Genomic DNA, 27,670 nt, shown 5'->3' on the forward strand with positions numbered 1-27,670 from the left:
TAGAAAATACACAGCTTTCACTGCTCCGAGACTTGCATAGAATCATTGAATTATACAGCACAGAAGGAGGCCATTCGGCCCATGGTGTCTGTGCCGGCTCTTTGAAAAGAGCTGTCCAAATCAATCCCACTCCCCCACGCTCTCCCCACAGCCGCTGCAAACTTGTCCTCCCCAAATATCTATCCACTTCTCTCTTAAAAGTTGCAATCGAATCGGCTTCCACCAGCCTTTCAAGGCAATGTGTTCCAGATCCTAACAACTCGCTGTGTGAAAATTATTTCTCCTCACCTCCCCTCTGTTTCTCTTAACAACTATTTTAAATCAGTGTCCTTGGGTTACCGACCCACCCACCAGCGGAAATAGTTTCCCCTTGTTCACCCTATCGAACCCCCTCATAATTTTGAAAACTTCTATTAAGTCTCCTCTTAACCTTCTCTGCTCCAAGGAAACAATCCCAGCTTCTCTTGCCTCTCCTGGTAACTGAAGTCCCTCATTCCTGGTACCATCCTGGGAAATCTCCTTTGCACCCTCTCTAATGCTTTGACATCTTTCCGAAAGTGTGAGGCCCAGACCTGAACACAGATCTCTCGCTGAGACCTAACTAGTGTTTTATAAAGGCGCATCATAACTTCCTGACTTTTGTATTCTATGCCCCTGTTTATAAAGCATGCTTTTTTAACAACTTTATGTACCTGTCCTGCCACCTTCAAAGATTTATTTACATGAGCCCCAAGTCTCTCCTCATTCTTCCTCCCAATGCATCACTTTGCAGTTCTTCACAATAAACTTCATCTGCCATGTGTCTGCCCATTTTACCAATCTGTCTATGTCAGTTTGCAGTCTGCTACTATCCTCCCCACTGCTTACTGCTTTTCCAAGCTTAGTATCATCTGAAAACTTGGAAATTGTACACCCTTTGCTCAAGTCCAGGTCATTTATTTAGATCAAAAACAGCAGTGGTCCCAATACTGATCCCTGGGGGGACACTATTGAACACTTCCCTCCAGTCACAGAAACAACCGTTCACCACCACTCTCTGCTTTCTGTCTCCCAGCCAGTTCTGTATCCATGCTGCCACTGTCCCTTTAATACTGTGGGCCTTCTATTTTAAGTCTGTTATGTGGCACTTTATCAAATGCCTTTTGAAAATCCATATAAACTACATCAACTGCACTACCGTCATCCACCCTCTCCGTTACTTCATCAAAAAACTCTATCAGGTTTGTTAGACATGATTTGCTTTTAACAAATCCGGGTTGGTTGTCCTTTATTAACCCATATTTTTCTAAGTGAACATTTATTTAGTCCCGGATTATAGTCTCTAGAAGTTTTCCCACAACCAACATTAGGCTGACTGGCCTGCAGTTCCTGGGTTTATCCTTCTGCCCCTTTTTGTAAAGGGGAGTAACATTTGCAATCCTCAAGTTCTCTGGCACCACTCTGGTGTCCAAGGATTGACAGATTGTGGCCAGAGCCTTCGTTATTTCCATCCTTATTTCTCTCAGTGACCTAGGATGCATCCCGTCCGGACTGGGTGTCCGGACCGGGTGAGTTATCTACCTTGAGCACTGACAACCTTTTTAGTACCTCTTCTCAGTTTACTTTTATCTTATCCAATTTCTCTACCCTCTCCTCCGATACTGTGGCATTGACTGCATCCTCTTCTTTTGTGAAGACAAATGCCAAGTACTCATTCAGTACGTCAGCCATGCCCTCTGCCTCCACAAGAAGATTTCCTCTTTGTCCCTAATTGGACCCAATATACCCTACCTTTGACTAACCTTTTATTCTTCATATTGTTATAAATACCTTAGGGTTCTCTTTTATGTTAACCACTAATCTTTTCTCATACAATCTCTTTGCCCCTCTTTCTTTTTCAGTTCTCCTCTGTACTTTCTATATTCTATTTGATTATCTTCTGTATTTTGGACCTGACATTTATCATGAGCCTCCTTTTTCTGTTTTATTTGATCCCAATTTCCTTATTTATCCAGGGAGGTTTGGATGCCCTACCTTTCCCCTTTGTGGGAATATATTTGTTCTGTCCCCGAACTACCTGCTCCTTGAAGGCTTCCCATTGCTCGTTAGCTGTTTTACCTGACAATCTTTCTTTCCAGTCCACCTTGGCTAAGTACCTTCAGTACCTTTCATTGAAATTATCCCTCTTCCAGTTGTATATCTTCACCTTTGAATGTCCCCTGTTCCTTTCCATAAGTACCCTAAACCTAATGATGTTGTGATCACTGTTGTCCAGATGCTCTCCTACTGAAACCTGCTCCACTTGCCCCACTTCATTCCCCAGAGCTAGATCCAGCACTGCTTCCTTCCTCGTTGGCCTGGAAACATACTGATCCAGAAAGTTATCCTGCACACATTTCAGGAATCCTTCCCCCTCCTTGCCCTTTACACTGTTATTTTACCAGTCTATGTTAGGATAATTGAAGTCCCCCATTATCACTACTCTATTGGTTTTGCACCTTTCTGAAATCTGCTTGCAGATTTGCTCGTCTATCTCCTTCCCACTATTTGATGGTCTATGGTATATACCTAACGCTCCTATCTTACAGGAAACTTTGTTGCATTTTATGGCTGACATGAGATTGCTCCACTCGTTATCCATCAGGCGAGAGTTATTAACACATGAACTGGTGCGGGTGATAGTTTTACATTTAAATCACTTGAAAGCCCAGGGACATGGGAGATCTCCCTGAAATATCGCTCTTGATGTAAATCCTCAGGAATGCGAGGAACTGAAACAGAGAAACAAGTGGCTGGCAAATGAATTGCACCTGGAGAAGATTGTTCTCCGATCCGAAAATGAACGAACAATGAGGACTCTGAGGAGCTTGAATCTGGAAAAGCAAAGCACTGTTAAAGAGGTAATGAAGTTACCTTTTCTACATTGCAAACATTGTCATGTAAAAGATTCCTTTGGATGAGCGTCAAACTGAGGTCCTGTCTGCCAGTTCAGATGGACGTTAAGTATCCCATAAGTACTATTCAAAACAGAAGGGAGTTTCTTTCTCCCGTTGTCCTGACCAACAAAGTCCCCAACTAAAATTGGTCACTCACTCTTCGGCTGTTTGTGGAACACTGTTGTGCGCAACTGGCTACCTCCTAGTTCACAAGATACATTCACTCCACTTTACAGTAAATCCTGTGAAGCCCTTTGAGACGTCTCGACGATGTGATAGGGCACTATATCAAATGCAAGGATTATTAGTATTATAAACAGAATTTTGCAGCACAGGAGATAGTGGATCATTGCTGTGCACAAATTGACTGCTGCATTTGCCTCGAAAATACATGAGCACTACATAGTAATTCCTGTGAAGCGCTTTGAGATACCATCCTGACGTGAAAGGTGCTACAGTATATAAAATCAAGGATTATCTTTTAAATTGAGTCTCAGTTCCAAAGCCGCTCTACCCTTATCAGCGCCTCCAGTTGTCACAATAACTAACTACCTTGTATTATAGAGATCACCTATAGTAAAAGTTACATTCCACATCATTGCTTGCATTGAGTGTATGAGTTGGAAGAGGGAAGGAGGGAATTGGTTGCTGTATTAGCTTGGAGGAACCCTCATTTAAATCATACAAATGTCAGAAGCCTTTCACTTCATTCCTGTTATAACTTAAGACGGGAGATCATTTGTCTTCATAAAAGAAGTGGATGCACCAAATGCCGCAGTATCGGAGGAGAGGGTAGAGGAAATGGATAGGATAAGTATAAACAAAGAGGAAGTACTGAAAAGGTTGACTGCGCTGAAGGTAGATACGTCGCCCGGTCCAGACGGAATGCAACCGAGGTTACTATGGGAGGCACAAGTACAAATAGCGGAGGCTTTGGCTACAATTTTTCAATCTTCGTTGGACACAGAAGTGGTGCCAGAGGACTGGAGAGTGGCCAATGTGACTCTCCTGTACAAAAAGGGACAGAAGGACAAACCTGGGAACTCCAGGCCAGTCAGCCTAACATCAGTAGTCGGGGAAACTCCTGGAGACTATAATCCAGGACAGAATAAACCTTCACTTAGAAAAATATAGATTAATTAGGAACATCCAGCACGGATTTGTTAAAGGCAAATCTTGTCTAACAAATCTAATAGAATTTTTCGATGAGGTAACGGAGAGGGTGGATAAAGGTAGTGCAGTTGATGTAGTTTATATGGACTTTCAAAAGGCATTTGACAAAGTGCCACATGAAAGACTTGTAAGAAAGATAGAAGCCCATGGTATAAAAGGGACAGTGGCAGCGGATCCAGAACTGTCTGGGAGACAGAAAGCAGAGAGTTGTGGTGAACGGCTGCTTTTCTGACTGGAGGGAAGTGTACAGTGGTGTTAGGACCACTGCTCTTCTTAATATACATAAATGATCTGGACTTGGGTATAGCAAGCACCATTTCCAAGTTTGCAGACGACACAAAGTTAGGTTGGGTGGTAAACAGTGAGAAGGATAGGAGCCAACTGCAGGAAGACATAGACAGAATGGTAAAATGGGCAGACACATGGCAGATGAGTTTCAATATGGAGAAATGCGAAGTAATGCATTTTGGTAGAAAGAATGAGGGGCAATATAGGCTGGTAATACAATCTTAAGAACAGAGAGACCTGGGGGTGCAGGTAAATGAATCGTTGAAGGTGGCAGGACAGGTAGATAAGCTGTCAAAAGAGCAAATGGGATTCTAGGCTTTATAAATAGGGGCATAGAGTATAAGAGTCAGGAGGTTATGATTAGCCTACATAAAACACTGGTTAGGCCTCAGTAAGAATACTGCGCCCAGTTCTGGGCACCACATTATAGGAAGGATGTAAAGGCATTGGAAAAGGTGCAGAGGAGTTTTACGAGGATGGTACCAGGAATGAGGGACCTTGATTATGAGGAAAGGCAGAGAGGCAGGAATTATTCTCATTGGAGCAGAGAAGGTTACGAGGAGACTTAATAGAGGTCTTCAAAATCATGAGGGTATTTGATAGGTTAGAAAGGGAAAAACTATTTCCTCTAGTGGGTGTGTCAGTGACTCGAGGTCACAGATTCAAAATAGTATCTAAAAGAAGCAGAGGGGAGGTGAGAAGAAATGTTTTCATGCAGCGAGTTGTTCGAATCTGGAACGCATTGCCTGAAAGGGTGGTCGAGGCCGATTCGATAACTACTTTCAAAAACGCGGTGGATGGGTATTTGAGGAGGACGGGTTTACAGGGTTATGGGGAAAGGGCTGGGGAGTGGGATTGACATTAATTGCTCTATTCAAAGAGCCGCACAGACTCAATGGGCCGAATGGCCTCTTTTTGTGCTGTACAATTCTATGATTCTATTCTATGACTGAATTGGTTTCCCCTTCAACATGTCTGGCTGACAATGTATTAATTTCATAATTGTCAAAGCACAGCAAAGTAATCTTCAGGTAGGGAGGTGAATAACATAGCGAACGGCAGCAGCATTTTTTTTTGAACCACAGAAAACCCAAAGAAACTAGTTGGCATCAAGAGTTCCTCATTTCCCCTTTCAGAGCGCAAATGGGTTCCATAGATCAGCTACTCCCCTTTCAATCACTGATAATGGCCATTTCTTCCTCATAAAATCACTCGGAAAAGAGACGTACACTTGGTTTGCTGCCTTGAAAGTCCAATAAGGTTTCTTTAATCATCAAGAACTTTAGATTTAATATTGGAAAAATCACTCAACACTCAAATAAAGTCCACCTCGCCGGTGATTTACACTTTGTTCAAGCTTGAAGCAGTAAACTATCATATTTCTCTACAGTTCATGCATAAAGTTGCCCTTCTCCCTTCTGTCTGGCTTCAGTTCCGCCCAACCCCAGCCACTTATTTTTTATTGCCTTCCACCATCCGCAGACAATCAAGATCAGGCCTGTGCCAGTGTAGTTTTTGACCCTGGCCACTAGGTGGGGCACGAAGACCTTCCAATCCTCTACCTCCCTTCTGGAAACAAGTCTAATCTTCGCTTTACACAGTTGCCCCAACGGAACGGCTGAGATTGGGCACTGGCAGTCTGGTGGTGGTAGTGAGGGAACCCTAGGGAGTCTGTGTATGAATCTGTACGCCAACTCCTGCACAGCTGATTTACATAAAAATAAAGGAATTTGCTAGGTGATCCATTCAGTTTGCCTTCCATCATCCTGGCAGTTGTATGTGCATGTCATGTCCCAAACTACATACTGTATCCTGAGATATTGTTTTCTAACAGAAATCTATCTCATTTGTCCTTGAAAGAATCAACACTTTCTGCTTCCACCGTCTCCCTAGGGAGCCTGCTTCATTTACAAAATCAGATTTAACCCGTGTTAATTATACACAAATCATTGCTTTGGAAGAACGTAGAGGAAAAAAGGCTTTCTTCCCAATACTGACCGTGAACTGTAACGTAGTGGTTAGAGCACTCACCTTGCAAGCGAGAAGACCTGGGTTTAATTCCCATACAAGGCAAAACCTTAGGCAAGTTTCCTAACTCCACACGCAGAAGGTAAGTAGTAATTCGGCTGTTCGTCAATTGGCAGATCACTTTCTGGGGGTAATAATCCCCTCAAAAAAAAGAAGAATTTGGTCACTTAATCCACAATCGTTTGTGGGACACTGCTGTGCGCAATTGGCTGACCACGTTTTGCCCACATAATGCTGTCAATTCATTTTACAGTATATTCTCTGAAGCGCTTTGAGACATCTCAACGATGTGATAAGGCTCTGTAGCAAATGCAAGGATTATTATTATTATTTGTCCATTAACCTCTTCCCTCTCACCTCCACCCGCAACTTCATGTAGTTAAAACAGAAAAACTTTGCTGCCCAAGAAAAGTTGGTGACTGCCAACAGGCTGGCAGAGGAGGCTGGCACTGCCCGGGAGGAGGCTGACCGTGCCCGGACACAAGCCGAGTCGCAGACAAAGCAGATCAACGAGGAGAGAGATAACCTGAGGGCTCTTAACATCAGACTGCAGGAGGAGATCGTGCAACTGAAGGACAAGGTAAACAACAACAGGGAGACACTGTATCAAATGCAAAAATTATTATTATAGGTGCTATATCAAATGCAAACATTTTTTAAATGGCATTGTATCTTATCCTTTTATGGGTTAATTGCATAATTGAAGTAACCATGGGCTATTATCCCAACATGCATTGTAGACCCGAACATACGTTAGAAAATAGCATACATGGAGGCTAATTGAACTCTATGGTACTCAGAAACTATGTTTACTGATCTTTAGCTCACTGAGGTACAGCACCAGCTGACCCTAGTGCAGAAGAATTACTTTGAAAGCAAATTGAACCTGGATCGGATTATCACGGAAAAACAATTGATCTCGGATGAAAATAGGGATCTGGAGCACGAGAAGAATGAGCAGAAGGTTATCGTGAAGGAACTGAAGGAAAAGGTTTCCAAACTCAATGACAAGTATGTGGATTGCCTGGTGATTGCACATTCATGTCACTAAAGAGAGATTGTATGCATCTATGTTCACTGAACAATCCCTGATCTTTAGCTCACTCAGGTACAGCACCAACTGACCCCAGCGCAAGGAGCAAATGGTGGCGCTCTTACCTCCGAGTCAGAATGTAGTTAGCTCATAGTCCAGGCTCTGACATTCCAGAACTCCAATTTCCATAGAAATCATCCTTTGAATGAGATGTTAAACTGAGATTCTGTCCTGTTATAGGTGAACATGACACTCTCTGGAAAGAGAAGAGAATTTTTTCCCCCAGTGTCCTGACTTACAGTGCCCCAGAAATCTTGGTCATTCCCTTTATGGGCTGTTTGCAGAACAAATTTGCCTACAAATACACAATAGCAAATAACAAATAACCATGAAGCACTTTGAGGCATTGCAATGTAATAGGGAGCCTTATCAAATGTAACGATTATCATTAATATTGGGTTATTTGAATGGATGTAATGACCTGTATTTTATAGGCGAATTATTGCATTTCCCTAACAAAATATAGGTCATTGCACGACTGTAACTCTGGTAGAATGCTTCGATACATCCTCCCCACATGAAAGGCGCACTAAGAAATGCAATGATTATTAAATAATAATAATATTCCTGTTACAATGCTGTAAAACCTTTGCGGCAAATGTGTGCAATGTGTGTGTGTGTGTTTGTCTGCTGGCGATTCCCCTTCTGCCCGGCAGGGAGGCTGCATCGAGGCATAGAGCCTCAGCGGCTGAAGAGGCGTGGGAGAGGTGTGCCCAGCTACAGTGCGAGTCCGAGCGGGGCAGGATGCTGGCCGAGCACCACAGGGAGGTCAGGGAGAGCGAGTGCGATCTGTGGCGTCGCAAGCACGACTCGCTCAGCGACATCCTCAGGGGGCAGGAGGAAGAAAAGTCCAAAAGACAGAGTAAAGCCGTGAGTACAGTATTGACTTCTCCTCCATCTCCTCCCAAAGACGGCGATTCACACCGTGGATCTCCAATGCCATGGCTTTAGTCAGTCCATGCTCTCCAGGCATAGGCAATAGCAAGTTCTCAGGCAGCACAGTTGCCAGTTTTGCCCAGAAAGGACAGTCACTGCACTTGAGAGTAATTACTAGTGAAGTACTTTGAAAAGTGACAAGGCTCTATAAAATGTAAGTTCTTTCTGTATCTTTCTGGCAGTACAGGTAGTACTCCCACAAAATATACAGTCAATTCACTTTATAGTATATTCTGTGAAGGGCTTTGAGACATCTCGAAGATGTGATAAGGCGCTATGTCAAATGAAAGGATTGTCATTATTATTACTGAACCTGTAATTGCTTCAATGGTGGAATTTGGGTTTTTTCTTTTCTTGGCTCTTTTGTTGTCGTCCACACTCGCCCCCCGGTAACCACTGTCTCTGTCTCCCAGTGCCAGGTTAAATTCCAGACCTATTTCTTGTGCATGAGTGAAATTGACCAGCGGATAAGCATCGCAAAAAAGCACGATGGGACTCCAAATAGCTTTGTGGTAAGCGAACGACTTTGACTTTAAGACTAGATAACAATTTGTTTTCAAGAGACCCGGGAAATGGCTGAAAGGGGTTTCAAGTGCGAGTGAACTCTCTGTAAATCATTTCAGGGAGGAGAGCGAGTGGAGGTATCTTTGCCTGTTGATGAAACGGATGAACACGGCCATGGCTCTTTAAGGTATCGCAGCGACAACGTAGAGATGTTTTCTGTTAGAATGTCAGGACATTCCTACTCCCTTCAAGTTATAACATGGTGTGGTGTTTGGGTCCATATAATGAGAATCTGTGGTTAAAAACTGGTCAGGTTATCGTCGTGTTCTGGCCAACAACGACAACAACTTAGATTTATATAGCGCCCTCTATGCCGGACGGACGGCGTCTCAACAGCTCCTACAACAATCCCCCAGAGAAAATTTGTCATGAAGTTTCAAAGCTGTGGCCACTTTGTAGAGTGCGAATTGGCTGCCATTCACCAACAAATAAGACATTGCACTTGACAGAACTTACACATGAAGCACTTGATGTTATAGGCTCTGTATGAAATGCATGAATTATTCTGACATAAGTTAAAAGATATTTCCTTTTTCACAGGGTAGTATATCAAATAGCGGCACCTGACTGTACAGCCCGGGCATACTTCAGTGAAGTTGCCTCTGTTGGACACACAGAGACTCTCGCTTCAAAGAAAGGCAGGAAGCTCATCGATTATTTCTGGCTTCCAGCTGGTGATGGCGAAGAGTAACAAGACAGGATATTTTAAACTGAAGCTAGAGAAGCCAAAAAACAGCTTACAAGCACAGCACATCCGCATTCTGGAACTTCTTCAAAGCGTTTTCACCATTGATAGCCTTCTGAAATCAGTGGAACCTCAGGTGACTGGGCGCAGGCAGGAGAAGCTGTTTGAAGAGACAAAGTGAAAGAGGTGTGTTATGTAGGACTCAAGCCAGGCTAGTGTGGTCCCATGAAAGTGGATGAGAGGTGGTGGGAATGGTTGGTTTGACAGTGACTGTCTGATCAGTGTTTGGTGTGACATAGGGTGACGGCCATGTGGGAGTGGTTGGTGTGACACATGGTGACTTTCAGTTGGTGAAACATGGTGACTGTAAGTTCAGTGTCTTGCGTGACATTGACTGGCAGTTCAGAATATGATAAGAGTGGTGAGAATTTTGGTACGATTTGGGTGTAGAGCCAGGGACGAGTGAAGCAGAGACTAGTGTCATAAGGTGAGTGTGGTGATGGAGGCACAATGCTGATGTGGAGCAATGAGACAAATCATGTGTGGAGGTTACAGAGGTAGGGTGGGGGTACGTGTAAGTGCTCAATGATTTCACCCTATTTTAGAGACAAATGGTTGACCAATAACTGAAGACATTACCAGTTCCTGGGCTTGTTCTTTTCACCTTTTGTGAAAAGGCGTCAATTTTCCCACCCCGATATGTCAAAAGTTGTAATGTTTCACCGGTTGTCAATGAAGTGTAAAAGTGTTGCAATAAATTTGGTTTAAAATGTTTTTCATGGGTTTGGTGGTAAATGAACCTTTATTTTTCAACATTAATTCACAAAAACAATAGCAAATTAAAACTTATAACCAAGAACCACAACTAACAGCAAACAAACTACCTTTCAACAGATTTCTAAATATTGTGAGCACGCTCACACACCGTCACAATGGGTGTTTCTGGCACAGCTACTCTGTGTGTGTGTGTGTGTGTGTGTGAGTAAAGTGGGGCAGGAGGAAGGGAAGAGAGTCAAAACTAGAGACATAAAGCAAGTGTGGAAACAGAAACCAGTGTTACAAGACAGATTAATGTGTCAGGCACGAGTGACACCAGATGGGAGTGGAGGAAATAAAGAGACAAAACATGAGTGCGAAGGCAAACCAGTGACACAAGGCAGGTGTGAAGACCTGCACAAGGTGTCTATAGTAACACAAGGTGTGGAGATAGATTGGACACAACTGTACATATGGATTATTGAGTGGGCATTTTAACACAAAGTGAGCCAGGGACCATTGAAGCAGAGGGTAGTAGCATAGGATGGAGATGGAAGCACAATGCTCATGTGGAGCAGACAATATTGCATGTATGCAGTGAGAAATGGGGGCAAAAGGTGTATGTGGAGACTTCAGACGGTTGTGAAAAGAGAAGAATTAATTCAAGTGGGTGCAGAGATATTTGTGGCACAAGGCTAAACTGGAGATAAGTGTAATTCCTTCAATTGCATTCCAGAGACAGTTAATAGGGACACAGATGGGTGTGAAGGTGAGGGACACAAAAATGCTGGTATGAAGAAGTAATTAGTGGCATTAGTGTGGAGATGCTGACTCAATGACACAAGGCAGACAGGTAACCCAAAGCGAGTGTACAGACAGGTGACACACCTGAGGAGACAAAACTCGTGCTGCAAATTGAAGACTTCTCTTTCATTCAAGTGGTGTAGGGAATTTGTGTCACGAGTTTATCTTCACATCTGCCTTGCACACTGGTCTGCCTTCACACCCATGTTTTGTCACTTATCTCCTTCTGCACTCCCACCTTGCCCATGTGAAGGATACTATATGTATGCAAGTTGTTGTTGTTGCGTGTTCGTAGAGTTTTGCTATTAACACAAAAGTTAAGCTTGGAGGCAGATGAATGACACAAGATTGGAGTAAAATCAGGTAAATGTTCGACAGTCCTTCCTCCTAAATCGCTATCTCAAAAGAGATGTTATCCTATGTGAAGGGCATTGTCTAAAAGCAAACGTTTGTTATTATAATGCAGATATGAAAACAGAAATTAGGTGTGGAGTCAGACTCGTGATACAAGGCTGGAGGGAGGAGTGGAGCAGCTTTCCTTTTATTGTGTAGTCTGTGACTGTGCTCATGACGCTAATGACAATTGTACAGCATTTCTGCATCATGTGACTCTGGGTAATTTACATAGGCTTGAATTTATACTGGTGGTTTTCCAATTAATGTGTCTGTGGGGGCGCCAATTACAGTCTGTGGCACTCAAATTATGCTTTGATCCTGGATTGCTCCTGAAATTTCTTGGGTGCTTCAATGGAACTTTCTGGCAAAATTTAAATGTTATTAAAGAATTATTTGTGTGATAGCTCTTAAACACATTACATATCTAACAATTGATTTTAATATCCTACAGACAAACACTACATTGAACAAGCACAAACTATGAAATTAGGTTCTGGAACATTTAAACAGCTTCAGCAAGAAGTACAAACCAGGTGTTTTGAACCACAAACAATATTTACACAATCTTTCTCCCATTTTTCCAATAAATTATATAGGTAAGTCCTGGGACACTCGCATGGGCTTCAATGTTGTGTTTACTCTGCAGGTTTTCCAACGAATTCACATGTGCAAACATAAGTAGTGCCACATTCAGAGTGTATCTTTCTCTCGCTTCATCACTGCCGCAATAAGTGCCGCACCCTTGCCTGAGCCATCATGTGATTGCAGGTGATTAACCACACACTTTGGGGCCAACATCTTCACTGTATCCTCCACAATCTTGGAAAAACTGACGAAAAGCAGAATGAGATAAATGGCAGCACAACATTGAACAAACCTCAACTTCCAGATCTGAGTCACATTTAAGAGTCAAATGACATTGATGTTTTGCTCCTGGGAGGGTGGGCATGGAAACTGTTGGTCTGCAAGTACCGGGTTCAATATGAGGTAGGCGTGGAAAACTAATTTCTTACCCAGCAGCTGGTAAGTGTGGTATTGGCGTTATGAGTTAATAATAATAATCCTTGCATTTGATATAGCGCTTTTCACGTCGGGAGGACGTCCCAAAGCGCTTCACAGAACACACTGTAAAGTGAATTGACTGTATATTTGTGGGCGAACGCGGCAGCCAATTGCGCACAGCAATGTCCCACAAACAGTCGTAGATTGAAAATGACCAATTTATTATTGTTTTTGGTTTTGGAGGATTATTATTAGGCGTGTGGAGTAAGGAAACTTGCCCAAGGTTTCGCCCTCTGCCTGGATTGAACTCAGGTCTCTCACTTGCAAAGCGAGTGCTCTAACCACTGAGCTACAGGACTCCACTGTGCTATTGTTAAGGTGACGAGTGCAAATAAATTTAAGTGGCTTTAATAGATTCAAGAGGACTTGGGTAGATGTACCAATTAGGTAATTATATGATTTTTACAGATCAGCAAGTTTTACTGTATATCCTTTCTCACATGTGGTGTTTGAAACTCAACACTAGCTCCAAGGTGACATGCTTGACAAAAAAATGTCAGAATCAAGTCACTTTGGTGGTGTCAGGAGATCAGTTCCGGAGCCAGACAGGTCCACAGTACATCAGAGCACTGCTAATGACAGCACAGCCAGCCTGGCTCATCGGTAGGACTTGGAGCGACAGGCCAATCACTGGGAGGCAGGAATTCTCTTTTTATCACTGCAAGCCAAAGTCTAGCGGGTAGGGTGGTCCTAGGTTCGCTGTCTGGAAGCCAGCCAGACAGTGAAAGCAATTTTAACAGGTTAGACTCAAGCAGTTACTCTGAACACACACATTTGGCTTTTGTCAACCTGCATCTAATATTCTCTGGAATTAGATAAGCAGATGTGTCCCTCCAGGAAGAGAGTGTAGTGTGTGTGTTACATGCCAGATACAGGGAAAATTTTCTCATGTAAGTGGAATTCTCAATCTGTTTGGATACTCTTAAGCATGGTAATGGGGTTTCTGCATGTCAAACATAAAATTCCGAGGCTTGATTTGACTTAGATCTCCCAGGTTCTTTCCAGTAAACCTAGCTGCTGTGTTAGAGGAGGAAGTTTGGGGTCAAAAGAAGCCTCCAGAATGCCTCTGGATATGAAAAACAAACTGAACCTTTGATGGAAGGTTTGATTAGGGTTAAAGTGGAAGAATTGCTAAAAAAAATATGAAACCAGTCAGCGAAATCCAACTGGCTAATTAGTGGTTCTAGCACACAATTTACATTTATCTCACACCTTTCATATCAGTAGGTAAAAGTGAAAACAAGGTAGGACAAAACCATAGAGGTGGAGCTGAGAACAGAGGTATTGGAGAAGGATTGGTGGCAGTGTCTTAAGCGGCAGAGAGATCAAGGAGAAGGCGGAGGCAGAGTTCACAGATGAAGAGAATGTCATTGGTTACTTTGACCAGAATTTCAGTATTGGGGGCAGGGTGGAAACTGAATTGGAGGGATTCATGCAGGGAGTGCTAGGAAGAGGAGGAGCAAAGCTGGAAAGCAATGACTCATTCTAGTACCTTTCAAAGTAAAGGCATAGAGATAGGACGGTAATTTCAGAACATGGAAGGGTCATGGGAGGATTTTTTGTAAATGACAGCAGTTTTGAAGAAATGAATCAGTGGAAAGGGAGATGTTCACAATATCCATTATAGCAGGGGTGCAAGGACGTGGAGCTGGGAGGTCAGGAGAGGGGGTAGTTTATAACGGATCGACTTCAAGAACCTCTCCCGTTTTCAGATTCCTTCATGCCCTCTCACCTCCCTAGCTCTCCGACTCGTTCATAAGATCCACTCCACCACCCGCTGTCTCCGCTCGGTGGGCTCCAGCCTTCTGTTCGTCCCTCGCTCCACCATCGGATGCCATGCTTTCAGTTACTACGCCTCAAAGCTCTGGAACTCTCTTCCGCAATCCCTCCGCCTTTCCCCCTCCCTCCCCACTTTTAAAGCCCACCTGAAGACCTTGCTTTTTCATCATGCTTACGATCACCTACCCCACCCCTGGCTCGGGGTCAGACTCCACCACTGTCAAGCGTTCTGGGACACTACCCGGCTTGAAGGGTGCTACATAAATGCAAGCTGTTGTTGTTGAGGTTGAGATTTTTAAAGTAATAAAGGGATTCAATAGGGTAGTGCCTTTGGTCACCTTCTTCCCACTCCCCCTGGCTCGGTCCCGGGATCCGTTACTGTAAAGCACTCCAAGACGCCTTCCGGCGTGGATGGCGCTATATAAATCCAAGTTGTTGTTGTTGTTGTAGCTACAGAGAAATGATTTCCTCTGGTAGGGGAATCCAGAACAAAGGGGCTAGGCGATTTAGGTGTGAGATTAGGAGAAAGTTTTTTACCTAAAGGGTAGTGGAAATCCAGAACTCTCTCCCCAAAAGGCTGTGGATGCACATTTGTTAGGTTGGGGTATTAAGGGATATGGGGCAAGGGCAATTAACTGGAATTGATGTACAGATCAGCCACCGTCTTATAAAATGGCGGATCAGGCTTGATGAGCTGAAATAACCTAATCCTGTTTCTATGTAAGCAGATTGGTAGGGAGATGCGAGGACATAAAGGGATTTGAAAACGAGTGAGAGGATCTTGAAATTGATCCGTTCAGTAATTGAGAGCCAGTGGAGCTTGGCGAGGACTGGTGTGATGGGGGTATGTAATTTTGCACGGGTGAGTGAGTATCTGTGTGGCAGAGTTTTGATTCATTGAATGTTGTGTTTGGTAGACTGGCGAGGAGGGTATTGGAATAATCCAATTGGGAACTGACGAAGACGTGGACGAGGGCTTTGGCTGCTTTGGTTGTGAGGTATGGTCAGAGGTGGGCAATGTGATGTAGGTGGAAGAAAGCATTCCTGGTCAGGGAACAGATGTGGGGTACAATGGAAAGCTGGGGATCAAACCTGACCCCTAAGTTGCGCAAGGGTTTGGAGAGTCTGAAAGAGAGCCAGGAGAGTTTGAGGAGTTCAGACCCGCAGGAGAGAAAACGTTGATGGAAGCCAAAGAGTATGGATTCCGACTTGCCGACATTCAACTGCAGGAAATTTGCACTCATCCAAGCCTTGTTTCAGTCCCCGAAAATAACTAAAGGTAGCAACATCCCAAGTGGGAATTAAACTTATAGCTGCTTACTGTGGGTGTAACTTGTACAAAGTGCCATCCACCCCGACAGTGACTGTCAGTTCTTCCAGTCCTCGGTTTTCTCTTATTTTCTCCACGATAGCAGCAATGCCAACTCCGCAGAGATTAGCTGCTCGTTTAGAGATGGTCTGACACACCTCCTTCACAATGATGCTGTCGTCACACGTGCTTTCCAATCCCAGGTCTTGAAGGATTGAACGGACTTCCAACAGCTGGAGGCTATCACTGATAATACAAAGAGGAGACATCAAGCAGCCTGGCAGAATCACTTCTTTTTTTTTGGTCAGCCAGGTGTCTGATACCCTGATTAAAAGTATCCAAATCCAAAATGAACATTCCATTTATCCTACCTACAGATGGAAATATCAGAGATAGATTGTTGGAATGGAATGCACCCTCTCTCCCTGGAGGGACACATCCTGCTTACCTAATTCCGGAAAGTATTAACAATAATAATAGTATTAATAATACTTGCATTTGATATAGTGCCTTACCACATCTTCGAGACATCTCAAAGTGCTTCACAAAACATACTGTAAAGTGAATTGACTGTATATTTTGTGGGTGAAATGCAGCTGCCAATTGTACACGCAGCTGCCAAGTGTTCCACAAACAGTTACGCGGTGAGTGACCAAATTATTATTGTTATTCATTTCATTTTCCTTACTCCACACGCCTATAATCCCTCCAAAGCCAAAAACCATAATAAATTGGTCATTTTAAATCTACGACTGTTTGTGGGACATTGCTGTGCGCAATTGACTGCCACGTTCGCCCACAAATATACAGTCAATTCTCTTTACAGTGTGTTCTGTGAAGCGCTTTGGGACGTCCTCCCGACGTGAAAAGCGCTATATCAAATGCAAGGATTATTATTATTATTTTATGAACGGATTATTACCCCCGGAAAAACAATACTCTAATCAGGTTTAACAACCGGGTTCCTACGTACTACTAGGTAAAGAGGCATGTAGAGTAAGGGAACTCGCCCAACTTTTGCCTTGCCTGAGAATTGAACATAGAACTCTCGTTTGCGAGGCGAGCCTGATGGAGGTTGACTCTATTGTGTTTCAAGAGGAACATACAGGTAAAACCCAGTAAACTGTGGTATTAGAGCCAGGACAAGGTAGAAACATAATATAAAACCCAACAAAAGACAGGTATATGGAAGTTTGAGACTTGAAGGGGTATGGGGATAAGACAGGACAACAGATTGATAATACAGCTTGCTTTAAGAGTGGGTGTAGACTGGATGGGCCAGTTGGCCTCCTTCTGGCTGCCAATTTCTATGATTCTAATGTTGGTGAAATTGAGAGAAACCGTATGGGGCCCAGCGAGAGACTGCAGGACACAAAATATCTGCAGGATTCTGCTATGTGTTTAAGGAGACTCCTATTTGATTATTTTCAGGACAATTACCCTTAAATGTGCAGTGAAGGGACTGAGTTCAATTACCTTTCAATCTGTGTGAGGAAGGTTGTCGTAAAGATGTCTCGTGTTTTTAGACGTTCAGAGACCTTGCCACGGAAGAGGATTCTTTTTTCAGTCAATTCGATGAGAATATTTCGGGTAATTTCACCCAAGTACATACCACTGATCATCTTTTCATACCTGTGGAGAGGAAAGAGCAGTCAAGATACAGCAGCCTCGCAAACAAGCTACTTTGCCAAAGTGCAGTTTCCTATTGGTTTTCTGGAGACCAACACAAGGTTAGAACTACAGTATCACATCCAGAGTGTGAGATGTAGTTTAAACACCAGCCAGGCTGATTCAGGCTTGCCATAGATAGATCGCTGTGCGGTTACACCAGAAAATATTTAGACAGTAACGACTGGAACAATTTCCAGGTTAGGTGCTTTTTAAACGGCAGACTCATTTGAGTGAATGACCAACGGGTCTTCTTTATCCAGACGAATCTTGTGATCTTTTCAGAGCTGCCCCAGAAACATCTATAGAATAATAGTCCTTGCATTAGAATGTATCGGTTCCCAATTGATCAGGACAAATTTTATCTGGTAGTTCGTAACCATGACAAGTTCTTACGTCTGCAGTCCTGTATTCAGAGACTGACTATCCACATTTTTGTCAAATGATGTGATCAAGTCTTCCAGACAACCGTTGTCCCCAAATGCTCCCCACTCCATATTGATGCACATTTGTCCTTCGTCACCAGACACCAACTCAATGTTCCTCATTTCCTCCATGTAACATGCATTGGTGCCGGTTCCTGCAGACACAGAGAGAACTGTGAGAGAACTGCCAGAATCAATGCTCTACGCAAGGGTGGTCCAACATTTTTGGCTGATGGGTGTGGGAAGAGGACTGGAGTGTTAGCAGGTTGAAAAAGTAGGAAGGTGCCAGGACATGAAGTGATTTGTAGTTGAGTGTAAGGATCTTCAAATCGATCTGTGTGGTGACATACATATATACGCATGTCACCTACCCATGGGAATTCTGGAGATAGATTATTGGATGGGAAGCACACTCTCTCCGTGGAGGGACACATCCCGCTTATCTAATTTTGGATAGCATTAGGTGCAGGTTCGTAGGAGCCAAAGCTTTGTGACCCCAGAGTGTGCATTGGGGTATTACTGGAGTCTAACCAACTAAAAACGAACAGCTTGCCATTGATAGCACTGTCTGGCAAGTTCTGAAAAGCCTACAGAATGAAATTCCACAATCAATGACCTGTTCAATGGAGTACTCACCCACAATCAGGCCAATTTCACACTTTGGGTCTTCGTAAGCACAAGCCATCATCGTTCCAACTGTGTCATTAACGAGGGCAATAACGTCCAAACCAAAGGTCTGGAAAAACATAATAATAAATAATAATAATAATCTTGCATTTGATATCACGTCATTGAGAGCCCTCAAAGAGCTTCAAATGATATACTACAAAGTGGATTGACTGTATTATTTTGTGGGCAGCAGCAGCCAGTTGTGCACAGCAATGTCCCACAAACAGCCAGAGTGAGTGAACAATTTTATTTGGGGGATTGTTGGCGAGGACACTGGGAGAAACTTTCTTCTCTTTTAGAATGGTGCTATTGGATCTTTAACATCAACAACAAGAAGATTGCATTTGTACAGCGCCTTTCACGTTGGAAGGACATCCCAAGGCGCTGGACAGTGCACAGCATTTCAGACCCAAGCTGGGGTCAGGGAGGGAGAAGGGAGGGGAGGGGAAGGGGGAGTGACCGATGGCATGGTCGAAGAGGAGGGTTTTGAGGCAGGACTTGAAGGAGGGTAAGGAGGGGGCGAAGCCGAGTGATTGGGGGATGGAATTCCAGAGGCTGGGACAGAGTGGCTGAAGGCTCTCCCGCCAATGGTGGGGAGAATGGGTCGGGGGACGTGGAGCAGGCCAGAGCTGGCTGAGTGGAGGGAGTGGGCGGGTTCGTAGGGGTTTAGGAGTTCGCAAAAGGTAGGGTGGGGCGAGGCCATGGAAGGGTTTGTAGGTGAGGACAGGATTTTGAACTGTATCCTCTGAAGGATAGGGAGCCAATGGAGTCGGGCGAGAATGGGGGAGATGGGGTCACGGAGTTTGGTGTGGGAGAGGACACAGGCTGCAGAGTTCTGGATTATCTGCAGCCTATGGAGGGAGGAGTTTGGAAGGTCAACAAGCAGGGCGTTTACATAGTCGAGCCTGGATGTGATCAAGGCATGAATAAGAGTTTCAGCGGCCTGATGAGTGAGGTAGCGATGTTATGGAGGTGAGGGAAGGCAGAATGAGTCATGGCTTGGATGTGGGGAAGAAAAGACAGTTGAGGGTCGAACAAGACACCTAGGTTCCTGACTGGCTTGGTGAGTTGTAGTGTGCAACCATGAAGGTTGATACTTCCAGAGCCTGAGGTGCAGAGGCGCTGACTTGAGCCAATCAGGAGGGCCTCAGTCTTGTTCACATTCAACTGAAGAAAATTTGCCCTCATTCAGGACTTGATGTCCAACAGGCAGTCTGTCAGGACTGCAGTGGTCCTGGAATTGAGGTTGGAGCCCTGATCATAGATGTTCAGAATGTTATTAGTGACTTTGATCAGGGCTGTTTCCGTGCTGTGGGCAGCACGGAAGCCAGATTGGAGGGGTTCAAAGAGGGAACGGTGAGAAAGAAAGGAGCGGAGCCAGGACGCGACGATTCGTTCCAGGATCTTGGAGAGGAATGGGAAGTTAGAGATGGAGCGGTAGCTGGAGAGTGAACAGGCAGACAGGACCATGGTTTATCATCTCATACAAAGGATGGCACCCAACAATGCAACACTTCCCCAGCACTGCATTGAAATGTTAGCTTAGACTATGAGATTCTAAGACCCAATGTAGGCTTCAACCCACTGCGCCAGGCTGACACCCAATATAATAATAACACAGTATCCTTTCATTAGATAATAATAATAAATAGGCTGTCACCCTCTATGATAATAATAAATAAAAATTCTTTCATTTGCTTAATAATAAAAAATAAGAATCCTTTAATTTGATATTTTGCATTTCACATCGGGCGTATATATCAAATCTCCACTCAGAACTTACTGCAAAGTGGATTTTGTAGGTGAATGCAACAGCCAAGTTAATTATAATACTTGCATTTAACATACCATCTTATCACGTAATTGAGGCGTTTTGAAGTGTTTCACAGAATATACTGTAAAGTGAATTGACTGTATATTGTGGGCAAAACGTTCATTTGATCAGGCAGACAGGACCGAGGTTTAACAACTTATCTGAAGCACAGCACCTCCAGCAATGTAGGGCTCCAACACTCCAACACTGCATTAGAGTGTTAGCCTAAACTAGATGCATCTCACTTGAACCACCAATTCTACTCAGAGTGCTGAGCTCTGGCCTCAGTTGGTGCTCAGCTCTCAGTGAAGCAGGTTTGCTTCAATTTTTCAAATTAAGTTATTTACCTGTTTGCGAGAAATGGCCATTCGCAGCAGTTCTACCACATTATTTCCTACAACGTCTGTCGCACTGAATCCCTTGGTCCAATGCATGAGATAGCCCTGCAGAGTAGAGAATAATAACTCGAAAACTGAGCACAATCTTTGTTTTTTGAGAATACCCTGTATCTTGAATGGAATGCACACTCTCTCTCAAGAGGCACTTGGGCTTACCTAACTCCTGAGATTGCATGTTTAAAAGAGCCAAGGCTTGGGGATTCCAGTGCCTTATCACGCCATTGAGACATCTCAAAATGCTTCACAGTGTATATTGGGAGTAGAGTGACTGTGTTTTGTGAATAACAGCACTGAGAGGAACTGTTTGGCCATGAACAGAGGATGCTTACGACAGTGACTTTTGTCTCTGTCTGGTCCATTCATGATTGTTAAGTCAGTCTAAGTTTATCATCTAACATGGGGTAACAAATTACAGAAAAATGAGAAAGAGAGCGAAACGAATTGGGCTTTGTAACATCCATGCGCAGCCTCACCTCATCCAGTCTGGTCTGTTTACAGGGGAAAGAGAACGTGAATCCCAGTGGCAGAGATCCTTCCTCCATGTTCAACTTCTGCAGAAAGTCAATGATGCAATCCACAATATGATCAAAAAGCTGGAAAATAAAGATGTTAGAAGCCTGAGCTGAAAATGAGACCATTGTGAACTGGCAGTTAAGCAGTAAGATCTGAGTGATTTTCCATCTACCTTTCAGAGCAGTGGACATTGGCAGAGTTTGTTGCTGAGCCAAAGGGGAAGGTGCTGTGACCATAGCCAAGACTGAACAAAACCTCTTCATGGGGAATCTGAAGGTAGGCAAAGAGGGAGCAGGGTGGAAGAATTGAGGCAGACAGATTTAGAGGGTTGAGGCAAAATGGCTGAAGGTACTGGTGCTGATGGTGGAGCGGGGATGAGATAGTTGTCTCCTTATTTTCACAAAAATTTCTGAGCTCATCCACTTTAAACATTATCAGTATTGTTCCTCTTCTCTGCCTCCTTTCCAGCATTGTATATTTATTTGTAGTGCAATAATTCTCAACTGGACACTAGATCAATACCTGCTCTCCAGCACCTTGCATCACGTTCTGAGGAATGCTGTAGATCTCACTCTTCATCTCAATTCCTCCCTCTTCAGGACTGGAAATGTTCACCATTAAGACACGGAAATTAGTGCCTCCTAGATCCAGCGCTAGGAAGTTGCCTCGCTCTGCAAATCAATGTGCACATAAGTAACAAGAGTAAACTCAGCATGCAGAGCTCACAAAATCACAAGACTGGTCTTGATTAGGAAGGCCCTTTGGCCCATTGGATCTCATGCCTCCAGAACCACCCCTCATCACTCTATCAAGCTGCTTTTTAAATTAGTCCACTGTCCAGGGGATTTGTTGATTTTAAGCCCTTTGAGGTCCTCCTGATTGGCTCCCATCAGCGCCTCCACACATCAGGCCCACTCGCCAACGATGGGGTGGGCAAGGCAGAGGACATGAAGCAGGATGGAGCCAGCTGAGCGGAGAGAGCGGGCAGGTTGTATTGGGTTAGGAGGACGCAGAGGTAGGGGGGAGCAAAGCCATGGAGGGCTTTGAAGGTGAGGACCAGGATTTTGAATTGTATCCTTTGTGTGATGGGAAGCCAATGAAATTGGGTGAGGATGGGGTGATAGGGTCACAGATCCTGGTGCGCGAGAGGACATTGTTTGCAGAGTTCTGGATGAAAGGATAGTTGACGGTCAGTCAAACAAAACGCCAAAGTTCCAGACTGGCTTAGTAAGGTGGAGTTTGCCAATCAGTTGTTGACGTTCAAATGAAGAAAGTTAGCTCTCATCCAGGACTTAAAGTCCGACAGCTATGTCTTTCAAGACAACAATGGTCCTGGAGTCAAGGTGGAGGTTGAGAGATAGAGTTGGGTGTCATCCACATACATGTGGAAGTTGACCCCATGTCTTCAGATGATGTCACCAAGAGGGGAGATAAGGAGAAATTGTTTTACTCAGAGAGTTGTTATGGTTTGGAATGTACTGCCTGAAAGGGTGGATTTGATAACAAGCTTTCAAAAGGGAATTGGATAGGTATTTAAAAAGGAAAATATTGCAGAGGGGTGAGTGGGACCAGTTAGTAGCTCTTTCAAAGAGCTGACACAGGCATAATGGGCAGAATTGCTTCCTTCTGTGCTGTAAGATTCTATGATTCTAAATCTTCCTCCATACTGCTTGTCAGGAACAAACATTTGCCTATTTTAAAGCATTACCCCCCATCCCCTCTGTTGCAATCTTTACTCACACCCATGAGATATAAGACTTATTAACCTAACAATAACACTATTAAGATTCCAAATATAATGGTTAAAATCTGATTTTTTTGGAATGAAACACAAACCATATTAACATCCAAACATCAATTTGATGTTCCACAAGTGTAAAGGAATTACAGAGGTTAACTAACAATTTCCCACAATATCTGAAAGTAGCTCACCTGAACCATCAGGTAAAGCGCGTACAAATGATGGCAACATAGCAATCGAGCTCATTTCATGGGTCTCAGCCTTTAGACCCATTTCCATCTCCTTCCTCATCCTGTTCTGTATATCAACGAGCTGTTCTTCGCTTATTATGAATGGGCTGAGGACTTTGTTGATCTGAACACGCTGTGCAGCCAATCGGGAGGCCACAGCTGTAAGCATGGCTGCACCCTTACCACTGCCATCTTTAGAGAGAAGAAACTTGACCTCAGCATCTGGAACACTCAATTTAACAGTAGAATGCAACTTCTCTCGGAACCTGACACAGTGACAAGCGACAAAACATTTCAAAGGTTAAACAATTATCTCTGGAAATACAGATCTTTTCACAGCAGGTCTAGCACTTATTTATTTGACTCAGCAATTTGGGACGTGATTTGCCGAAGGTGACATTTAGAACCGAGGGAACATTTAATCGACAATAAGATGCAAAGGAAAGATATCTGTGGGGACAACTAAAGGAAAGGGAATTGGGATCAGAGTGGATGGCTTCTTTGAGGAGTAAGCGCTGACACAGAATAATGGGCCAAATGGCCTCTTATTGTGTCGCCGATTTTTATGGTTCTCTATAGAGAGAGTTGTTGTAGATTATGGGCTCATGTGGTGAAAATCACTAGCGCAGGCTTCACAAGACAGGTGGGATAATAAAAGCCTTTTGGCCCACCTTCAATCTCATCCTTCCAGAATACCCAACCTCTGCTGGGCCAAATTAACTTTGTCAGTGCTTTAACAATCCGTGACTCCAGGCTATTAGGAACAAACATGCCTTGCCCCCATTCTTCAGGTTGATACTTTTTTCACTGTCTTTTAATGATTTGTATCATCCTATTCATCATTTCCCTTTATTTCTTCACAACATTTCTTTTTCACCCTGTGGAATGCCTCTAACCTCTACCTTCCCCCTCACTGCCAGTGGCACATTATGACAATATACAATAATAATAATCCTTGCATTTGATATAAAACAACTTGCATTTATATAGCGCCCTAGAGTCCCAGGGCGCTTCTCGAATATATCGCCTTATCACATGAATCTGCTATTTGAGGAAGTCACTTACATTGCATTTATTTTGTAGAGCGTTCCATCCACGCCAACGGTGATCTTGAACTGAGGAAGACCCCTGTTTTTTTTTATTTTGATTAAGACTGCTATGAGACTGGCAGCACATAAGCTGGCAGAGCGATCGCAAATTGCATGGCAGATCTTCTTCACAGTCACATAGTCGTGCTCACTGGGATCTTCCCCATATTTCCTCAGATAGTTCATCACTTTTTCAAATTGCCCTGTCTCACTGTAAATAGAACAAAAAAAAATAACCTGGTGAGTATCCAATCCAATTATGATAACATCAAATACAAACAGTAAGAAAGAAATACATTGTCATTTTAGAATACATTATCACATTGCAATATCTCAGAGTACTTCCTGTCAAGTGTGAGACTTTACATAGCGCCCCTCACCCAGGGTAGCATCCCAGAACTTGACTGTGGCAGAGCACGACACCAAGTCCGGGGGAGGTGACTGTAGGCATGGTTGAAGAGGAAGGTCTTCAGGCTTGATCTGTATATGGGGTAGGATGGGGCAAAGCAGGGGGATTGAGGGAGAATTTTCCAAGTTTCGGGTAGGAAGGACAGTTGTGGGTCAAATCTTATGCCTAGGTTCGGTGAGTCTGAGGGATAGGCTGGGGAGGTTGAGGAGGTCAGAGCCGCAGAACAGAAGACTTTGACGGGAGCCAAAGAATTTGACTTTCGTCTTGACAACATTCAGCCGCAGGAAGTACACTCATCCAGGTCCTGAGTCTGCCAAACAAGCTGCCAGTACATTGGTGGACCTGGAGTCGCAGCTGGAGGAGGAGAAATAGATTTGGGCATCATCCACATAGATGTGGAAGTTAACCTCCTATCTGCAAATGACATCGACAAGAGGGAGCAATGTTGATGAGGAAGTGGAGAGGGCCAAGGATATAGCCTTGGGGTATGCACACAGGTGACCGGGCAGGGATGGGAGGAGAAATCATTTTCAGAGATGAAGTGAAGGCAGTTTGTTAAGTAGGACTCGAATCGTGAAGTGTGGTCTCACTAATGTGGATGAGAGAGACGAGGCGGTGGATGAAAATGGCAGGCTGTGTCAAACGCAGTGGAGAGGTCCAGGAAGACGAGGAGGCAGAGGGAGCCCTGGTCACAGAGAGAGAGAGGATGTTGTTTGTGACTCTGGCAAGTTCTATCTCTGTGCTGTGGGTAGAGCGGAATTCAGACTGGAGGTGCTCGAGGAGGCAATGCAGGGAGAGATGTGAGCAAAGCTGGTTAGCGACAGAGCGTTCCAGAGTTTTGACAAGAAAGGGCAGGTTAGAAATAGGATGGTTGTTTGCAAGGTTAGAGGTGTCAAGCGTGTTTTTTTAGCAGGGGATTCATGACAGCTGTTTTAAAGGGGGAGAGGAACAAAGCCTGAGGTTGACTGTTGGCCTTGGAAGATAGGGGAAGCTTGAGGGGGTGTGCAGAGGAGATGGTGAATAGCGGAGAACAGTACCTTTGGATTTCACAAATCAGCTCGCTTTCAAGATTCCAACTGTTCATCAGGTATGGTGTTGCCTTTCCACCAAAAAGAACATTTTCATTGACCAATTTCACCATAACGAGGCGGACAAGCTCACACAAATACTTATGGCTTACCATCTTCTCAAATCTGTGTCAATGAGAGAAAAATAAAAGTGTAAGCATCAGCAGTCAATAGGGCCAAAGGTAAAACAATATCAAGCAGCATCAGAGCAGTTAACAACAAATTACATTTACACAGTGCCTTTCATGTCGGGAGGATGTCCCAAGGTGCTGGACAGTCAAGGATTTGCACCTGAGCTGAGGGTTGGGATCTCGAGTGGTGGAGGGCAGGGAGGGTTGGGTAGGAGGGTGATGAAGGCACAGTTGCAGTCTTGATACTGGCCATGCTTTCAAAACAAGGGAGAGGGAGATGCAGAGACTGTGGGGTGGAGCTAAGGTTAGTTAGCTCTATTGGCTAGCTTGTGGCGCTAATAATGCTAAGGTTCATTCCCCTGGAGGGTGCTTCCTGCTGCTTACCTTATTCTGCAAAGTATTAGATGCAGGTTGGCAAAAGCCAAGGGTGGGAAAAAAGTGTGTTGGCGTACTGCGGGAGTCTAACCAGTTAAACCCACATAGCTTACCATTGATATTGCTGGGGGAGGGAGACATGGAGGAGAGAAGGGGAGAGTGGGGGAAGAGAGAGAGGGGGAGGGGGAAAGAAAAAGGGGAGAGGAAAAGAGAGCGGGTGGAGGGGGAGAGAGGGGGGAGGGGGAGAGAGGGGCGGGCTTAGAGAGAGAGAGAGGAAGTGCACCCTTCATATTGGTTAATGTCTTAGATCACAGTACAGTAGCGGGTTGGATGTCAAGAAGGGATAAGAGACCATAGTGGTTGAAGAGGTTGGTTTTTAGGTGGGATTTAAATGTAGATAGCAAAGGGAATTAGCAAAGGGAATGGACAAAAGGAGAGGTGCACGAGCAGGTTAGAGGTGAAGGGATTTGTAGGTGAGAATCTTGACATCGATCCCTTTGTAGACAGGGAGCCAGTGGAGCCTGGAGAGAATTATGTGATGGCTGAAACAGAGACCTTTGTTTAAAATCAAGGTGAAATAATTTATCTGGCAACTTATTGAGTAATCCCATTTGCACTGCCCCTATGACGAGACTCACACTGAGCAACCCCTATCCTGAGGTTAACCAGAAATACACAGTTAAATTGGCTGTCTGGTGATAGTGATCACTCACATCTGAGCTCCAGGTACCACGGAAATACTGTCCAGCTCCAGATCAAACTCTGTCCGGATGTCATTCAGAAAGCCATCCGATCCGAACGCCCCCCACTCTATATTCACGCACATCCGTCCTTCGTCCCCTTCAACGATCTCAATGTTCCGCATTTCCTCCATGTAACAAGCATTTGTGCCTGTCCCTGGAATTGAAGACACAAATAATTTGAGGAACAATGCTGGGAAGTCAGTGGGCAGAACAGCTTTGAGAAGTACTCAAGTCACTTTTCACTCTTGAGATCACATGGTTTAAAAAGCACTGATGTTCTTATCAGTTTGTAAAAATAGTGGCCAACATACAGATATGACAAAGTCCCACGTTTAGTCTAGTTTGGTTGAGAAAGAGGGATCTGCAGGGAAAAGTAGGGAAATGGTTTAAACAGTCCTGGATTAGGGTTTCAATGTAGTGTACTGTGAAAGTACTTCATTGTCAGAGACGCCAATCTTCAGATGAGACATTAAACTGAGGGCTCATCTGCCATTCTATATACCTGGAATAACCTTTCCGTGGTTGCTTTTATACTCAAGGCTCCATTTTAAAAATCATTTTTTTTGTTCAGTTGATCCAATCTGAAATGTATCCAAACCTTGCAGAATTCTA

At 44.1% G+C, this 27,670-nt stretch overlaps 1 protein-coding gene across 6 annotated transcripts in view; it reads right to left on the reverse strand.

The window, feature by feature from the left end:
- Nucleotides 1–10,467: 10,467 nt before the first annotated feature.
- Nucleotides 10,468–27,670, reverse strand: part of LOC103190174 (hexokinase-2-like) — a 30,935-nt gene continuing 13,732 nt past the window's right edge. For all 6 annotated transcript variants that reach the window (XM_042341651.1, XM_042341654.1, XM_007910868.2 and 3 more), the window contains 12 exons: nucleotides 27,029–27,212; nucleotides 25,780–25,935; nucleotides 24,311–24,544; nucleotides 23,207–23,511; nucleotides 21,797–21,945; nucleotides 21,235–21,354; nucleotides 20,711–20,806; nucleotides 18,518–18,617; nucleotides 17,853–18,036; nucleotides 17,265–17,420; nucleotides 15,801–16,034; nucleotides 10,468–12,467 (listed from right to left, as the gene is read on the reverse strand). In XM_042341651.1, the coding sequence (XP_042197585.1) occupies nucleotides 12,329–12,467; nucleotides 15,801–16,034; nucleotides 17,265–17,420; nucleotides 17,853–18,036; nucleotides 18,518–18,617; nucleotides 20,711–20,806; nucleotides 21,235–21,354; nucleotides 21,797–21,945; nucleotides 23,207–23,511; nucleotides 24,311–24,544; nucleotides 25,780–25,935; nucleotides 27,029–27,212 (2,057 nt within the window). In that variant the 3' untranslated portion in view covers nucleotides 10,468–12,328. The remainder of the gene's footprint in view (nucleotides 12,468–15,800; nucleotides 16,035–17,264; nucleotides 17,421–17,852; nucleotides 18,037–18,517; nucleotides 18,618–20,710; nucleotides 20,807–21,234; nucleotides 21,355–21,796; nucleotides 21,946–23,206; nucleotides 23,512–24,310; nucleotides 24,545–25,779; nucleotides 25,936–27,028; nucleotides 27,213–27,670) is intronic.

Source organism: Callorhinchus milii, unplaced genomic scaffold (genome assembly GCF_018977255.1).
Source record: "Callorhinchus milii isolate IMCB2004 unplaced genomic scaffold, IMCB_Cmil_1.0 Scaffold17, whole genome shotgun sequence".
Taxonomy (NCBI): Eukaryota; Metazoa; Chordata; class Chondrichthyes; order Chimaeriformes; family Callorhinchidae; genus Callorhinchus; species Callorhinchus milii.